The following is a 6,422-nucleotide window of genomic DNA, read 5'->3' as shown; positions in this document are numbered from 1 at the left end:
TCCTTTCACAGAAATGTCTACAGCAGTGCCAGAATACGCCATGTCATTTCCCTTTGATAAGACCTACGGTTACGGTCACAGAAAAAGGTTACAGAAAAGACTTATTAAAAATATCTAGACTTACAAAGGAAACAATAGCAGTTGCATTCAGCAGGTCATGCTACTTTGTCTGCATACAAAGCTCCCTCTGTTTATCATTCATTAACTTGCGTGGAATGAAAATTGCAGGCATGATTTTCAAAGCTGTTCAGAATTTAATATCTGCTTCCCCGAGGAAGCTTTGAATACTGCAGCCTCAAGTCCTTTACTGAACAGATCGCAGTAGAGATGAATTTACTTTGTCAGATGCCACTTGAACAGAAAAAAAGAAAAGAACAAAAAATTAGAAGCATTAACATCAAAATAATGCTGAGATAAAATCCTGACCCCAGTGAAAAAGCTTTTCAGTGACTTCAGCACTGCCCAGTTACCACTCCAGTGGCTTAAAATGAGATAAGTAGAAGCTATCACCATAAACGGAGATAAGAAATTAAATATCCCAAGTCGAGATCTAGCATCCTGGCAAAGAACAGTTATTACCCTGAAGAAAATAATAAAAAGGTACAAGAAAAACGTAACTGAAACGATCATGAAGTTATATTATCCATCAGGAAAAGCACAAAATTTACAAAAGTCTACAAAAGAAATTGGAATGCATGGCGATTATTTACATATTTTAACAAATTGATACATTACATCATTTGTAGCAGCATAATTCCCCGTCACCTAGAAAGGAGTTTCACAAGAGCCATGTGACTCACTTTACTGCAGCTGGGGAAATTCCTCTACTAACGCAATCTACGTGGTAGCAGAGCACACGTGCGGGGCACAAAACAGTATATAAGCAAATGGATCGTCCGGACAGGGCATCAGCAATCCTCCGGGACAAGAGAGGTCACTGCTCCGCAGAACCAGAGCTAAACAATCCAGCGAAAAACTCCTGCCTAATCATGAATGGCAAACTTGTGGCTGTCCTGGCTCTTTTCCTGGTTTCAGCGGCGATGTCTCAGGGTAAGTAAATCCCTCCCGAGATCCCCGTGGCTGTCGTACTGCCCAGGCATCTGCCGAGATGCTTGTCCTTGCAGAGAGGTAGCTTTATATTTGTTTCAGCAAATTAGTTTCTTTTGAGAGGTTTTCAGCAATTCCTCTTCAGTCAGAAATCTACCAAGTAGCCCTTGTATAGAAGAGTTACTGACATCTTGTGGGAAAGATTTTAGGGATGCAACTTTAATTTGCTTTGTTTCCATGTTTCACTTGAAGCGTATGCAGCTAGAGACAGGATCTTCTTCTTAGGTGTTTCAGTGTTCCTCTCCCTTCCCAAACAGAGAACAGTTTATGAGCTCGTATCTGTTACTTAATGATCATACTGCCTCAAACAGCTGGGAACGGAGAACAAACAGCATGCACACAGAAGCATGGGCAAGCCTCCAATTAACAAAAAAATCTAGGGCTCTGTCTCCTGTATACTTGCCAGTTTGTCGATCCAGATATTAAAACGGTGCAGCTAACCGTACAGTGTGGTCAGTTCAAGTAACCACGGAATACGTGGGGTTATTTCAAAAAGATGTGTTAACCCAGTTTGAAATGTACTTGGGCTTCAGCTCCTCTGAAGCAAATAAGGAACTGATCTTTATACCGTGAGGATTTAGGCAGCTTGGGCAAACGCAGTATTTTAATTGAGAACGTTGTTAAAATAGAGCAGTCGTGCTTTGTGTCTGATATAGTGATGCTAAGACCGCCTCTCAAACCACGATCTGCATTTTCTGCTCACAGGTAGGACCCTGGCAAGGATGGCCACCGAGCTCCGGTGCCAGTGCATAGCCACTCATTCCAAGTTCATCCCTCCCCGCTCCATTCAAGATGTGAAGCTGATACAGAGCGGCCCCCACTGCAAGAACATTGAAGTCATGTAAGTAACTGCAAGAGCCTCCCTCCTCTTCACCGCCGCCGCCGCTGCTGCTGCCGCCGCACCGGGGGCTTTTACGCTTCCTGACAAGCGCGACAGCTAGCAGGCTGACACGATGTAGTCAGATTTCGTTATTCTTTTGGGAGAGACAGTTTTAAGTAATATACCGTGTTTTTAATCGTCTCTATGGCCTTACGTATTCCTGAACTGATCATTATTTATTTGTCATGGGACATATTAAATATTTCTCGTGGTAGAACACAGATTTCAGGGACTGGTCAGTTCTTAATACACGAGGTAATAACGTAGTTTAAATCCTGCATTTATTAGGCAGGCAAAACTCCCATTAAAACAGTCTGTGTCAGTCTCAGAGAGAAAAATTAGGTTCCCACAAGCAGATTTAGGGAAACAAAGAAAATAATCTGGCCTTGAAGAGCATGGAGGAGGGACTAAAATGTTGAAATCCTTTACTGCTGAAACACCTTTTCAGCACTGGAGGTTTCAGTCTTGTGTAAGAAAGCTTTGCTAGTGTAAACAAATTCAAACCAAGTACCCATATACATTGAGAAAGATTTTGGGAACGTGTCGCTGCTTTGAGAGCAGGCACACAGACTCACACAACTTCCGAACGGTCTTAGTCTCCTCAGTTGTGGAACACATGCAACAAAATGGCCAAGCCTAACCTAGAGCAGTTGGGATGAATTTATACTAACTAATCTAAAAATGCAGTGTTACGTTCTGTGAGTAAAACAAGTCCATGTAGTAGTTTGCTGACTTTTCTTTATTCCCTGTTTTGCAGAGCTACTCTGAAGGACGGCAAAGAGGTGTGCTTGGATCCCACTGCTCCCTGGGTACAGCGGATCATAAATGCCATTTTGGCCAAGTAAGTCCCATTCCCTCTCAGTTTGGGCAGTTGAGTGGTAAACCTCCCAAAAAGGCCAATTTGTAGGATTTCTTAGTGATACTTTCCATGTTCTCTTAATCAGATTTAAACAACAAGGAAACTTGCTGCTAAATTATAGAATTAGTCTTGGGCTTTCTGGCTCTGCTGCAGGGTCCTTGCTCAAGCCGGTATATCACTGCTAATGTCCGAGTACCGGCAACTCCGTCTGGAGGGAAAGGAACACAGAAGCGCTTGGCTCCCTTTGAAAAATGAGGCTTTAGAAAAAGAATCTTCCCCTCACTTACAGTAGCATACGTTAATAATTCCTGTTGCCCCGTGAATGAGTTTCTTGATGCGAGTTAATGCAGAAAGTCATGCTGCAGAAGTTTCCTAGGGGGGCACCAGGTATGCACCCACCGGGATTTCAGTAATCGCTTTCGAAGCGTCACCTTTATTCTCTCTATGCCTCAAGGCAGCACACAGAGTTAGAAACAGACCGCTCGGCCTTAACCGTTCGTGCAATGCTAAGCAATGATAACCGCTCTTGAACCTATTTTTAAATTATCCTCTTCCCTTCACCTCTTCACAGGGCTCAGCTCAATTCTGACTCACCACTCTAAGAAACACCAAGACAGAAAAAATCTGGGAACCACTCCCGCTCCTCCGTTGAGAGAAACGGTTGGGAAAGGCATCACTCAGGCAGTGTACCACCTTCCACCTCCTGCGTCAGTGTTATCATGTTAACCATGGATGATTTTATTTATTTATTTATTTAACTGCACCTATTTAAGAAAGCCTTTCCAAATGGTCATTGTTGTCTGTGGGACACGGTGTTCATTAACACTGAAAATGCTGAATAGGAAAAGTGGTTTGCTAAGGGAAATGAAGAACCCTTGGCAGCCAAACGCAACTAGTTAAGTGCAATGCACTTACAGCACAGCTTATTTATGCTAAGCCTTACTATTTTGCTATTACACCAGCAAACCGATAAATTCTCCTGCTCCCCTGGAGCCCACTAGTATGTTGTGTCAACAACAGTTTCCTGAACTAGCCCGTGGCTAGCCTGTCAACTGTGATTTCTGACTTTAAAAATCTAGCCTAAAGAATCTGTAAGACAGCGTGTCTGGTATTTTTTTTATCGTGATTTCCATGGTATTTATAAATGTATTTATTGAGTAGTTCATTGAGATAAAATTATGATTATTTATTTCACTTCTACTGGATTTTCTATTCCTATTACTAATTTATTAAGAAATATAGACAATCTCATTGCTCTGTACAAGGACTTGGTTGTATGTCTAATTAGGTACTCAATCAGCTAATGGAAAAAACTGCATCTTAGATATGCAGAATTTGCTTGTGAGAGTGTAATTTTTCCTAATAATGTATTATTAAATGTTTCCTACAAAAAATCTGTTTGTTATCTGTTTGTTGTTTTATATTTTAATTTGCTTTGTTGGGAAAGCGTGCTTCCTTTTTGCCACCACAGCCTGATTTCTGGAGCTGAAATGAAAATTTTTAGTACATGGTACCATAACTCACCCTGTTACGGCAACCTGCACTACTGAGTGCAGTAACAAACTCTTAGGGTAGGGCAAAATGCTCACTCTCCTCTTTTCAGGCTATTCCCAGTCCTTGGGGACTGGTGGGCTCCAGGGCAAGGCTCCTTATTTAAGTACCTTGCAAACAAGCGAATTTTCCCCTCGGATGCTGAAACACTGCCAGTGTCCAGATCAGCCCCAGAGTTCTAAATCTTCACTACATCAAAAGGCCGCTATTTGATTATCAAAATGGGAATTTGTGACCTTCACTTTGGGTACCCAAATATCAAGCATTTGCCCTTGTGTAACAACTGCTTCCTATTCGGATCCCCGAAATGGAAAGCGCCGAGCACCCGGTGCCTGCCTCTTTTAAAAGGCCTGGCTATTCCTCGCCACTGCGCACAGGCACCGATGCTGAGCCCCTTTGGGAGAGAAGCACTCATACTGCATATCAACAGCGAGGAAGGATTCTGGCAGATAAAATGGGATGCTTCCCATTGTTACCACCCCATCTCCTGTCCCACGGGGGCTGTTGGAGAGCACAGCTCTCGTAGGTGTAACGCGTCTTCCCGTAAGAGTCCCGGCGCAGTTCATAAGACAGTGGCATAACACATCCAAGCTTAACAACGCTCTGAAATCATCAGCTCAAAGTGCAACAGCGGCCAAACGAAAGCCAGTGACATCTTGCGCATCTTCCAGAAGGGAACTGAGAATAAGAGACAGAGGGCATAGGTTTAAAGCCTATTGCTTTAAACTACTGTATACCTGTTTATTTGAGGCACTCATGCTTTTATTTCACTTTTACCCATGTTCTAGATAGTCTTAAAACAGCAGAAGTATTTTTGCCAGGTAACTTTGCGATTATAAAATGAGAGAGCTGTCTTTGGCTTGCTTCTTCTTGAAGACCCTTTGCAGTAAGATCAATGTCAGTCCTCTCCTCGACCCATAATATTTTGGCATCGGTTTGAGGTGGTCAGCCACGGGAACTGTAAACAACGTGCCCTCTGGCCCTCCAGTTATCTGGCCATGCAGAAGCCATAGGAGAAAAGTGCACCCTTTGAAAACATGTGGACTATTGAGTAAGCGTCTCAGTGTGTGTGCGCACGCCTTCGCGTCTGTGTAACATACCAGAAAGCTGACCGGGCGGTGAGTAAGAGTCAGGACATTTGCACCACAATGGAAGGAAGGACCCTGAAATTTCACTGCAGCTAACTCTGTGTGCTTGTCCGTCTTCTCCTTTTCCCAATCGCATGTAAGCTTCTGCTCCCCTTGGCCACTTCATGTAGCATCTAAATTGTATTTCTACAACCCTGCCAGAAGGCCATTCCACGTTACGGCTGCCACGTGTATTCATCATCCTCCATTCACTTCTCTAGTGCCCTCCTCGCAATTAAATGTAGCAGAAGTGTTTACACGTCCTTTCTGTCCTCGGCTATTTTCTTGGTCCCTTAGTTCATCTTCCTTCCAAACCACTTTCACTTCCTCTTTCAACAATTTCAGTTTGGGGACAAGAGGACAGTAGCAACAACCGACCAACTAAGCAACAACCTCGTGTCATATCCTTATCCTCAAGGTCCCCCTCCCATGCCTGGTTGCTGTAGTTCTGCTCTAGTATCGAGAGAGCCTTTCAGTCACGAACTGTAATTTGTTCCCTTGAGTTTCAATGTTACTGTTTTTATAATACCAAAAGTACATTTCTCTCTAATGTATAAATGCTGCAAACCATAGAGGTAATCATTGGAAGAAACACTGGAAAGTCCCTGAAAAATACTTTTAACTCTTCCTTAGAAGAATAGAGAATACAAACACTGGTTTGCTGGCCTCCGCTTCTCTATCTAATATTGACTAATACAAACATCCGGGTTATGTATCAGGTGACAGATGCATTTTCTGTGCTTTACTTGCTTTCGTTTATGGATTGCTTCCCATTGCACTTCTTATCACACAACATGGGAAAATCCCAGGAAAATTACATGTAGCGCTGGCTTGATATTGCAGGGTTGTTCCAAGCTTTGCATTTATTCTTGTTTATAACAGGGTATTATCAATGACT

General features: G+C 42.9%; 1 protein-coding gene across 1 annotated transcript; it reads left to right on the top strand.

Annotated features, from left to right (window-relative positions):
- Positions 1–887: 887 nt before the first annotated feature.
- Positions 888–3,588, top strand: LOC104033405 (interleukin-8). The gene is made up of 4 exons (XM_009486042.2): positions 888–1,050; positions 1,813–1,948; positions 2,745–2,828; positions 3,418–3,588. The coding sequence occupies exons 1-4, from the start codon at positions 888–890 to the stop codon at positions 3,446–3,448; spliced, it is 414 nt and encodes a 137-aa protein (XP_009484317.2). The 3' UTR covers positions 3,449–3,588.
- The last annotated feature ends 2,834 nt before the right edge of the window (positions 3,589–6,422 follow it).

This window comes from Pelecanus crispus, chromosome 4 (assembly GCF_030463565.1).
Source record: "Pelecanus crispus isolate bPelCri1 chromosome 4, bPelCri1.pri, whole genome shotgun sequence".
Taxonomy (NCBI): domain Eukaryota; kingdom Metazoa; phylum Chordata; class Aves; order Pelecaniformes; family Pelecanidae; genus Pelecanus; species Pelecanus crispus.
Note: the sequence above shows the minus strand (reverse complement) of the source record. Positions and strands in the feature narration are given on the sequence as shown.

Excerpts from the sequence above, each read along its gene's own strand:
- LOC104033405 (XM_009486042.2), top strand. The coding sequence starts at position 888 with ATGGATCGTCCGGACAGGGCATCAGCAATCCTCCGGGACAAGAGAGGT. Across the intron at positions 1,949-2,744 it reads TGCAAGAACATTGAAGTCAT|AGCTACTCTGAAGGACGGCA; the intron begins GTAAGTAACTGC and ends CCTGTTTTGCAG. Across the intron at positions 2,829-3,417 it reads ATAAATGCCATTTTGGCCAA|GGCTCAGCTCAATTCTGACT; the intron begins GTAAGTCCCATT and ends ACCTCTTCACAG.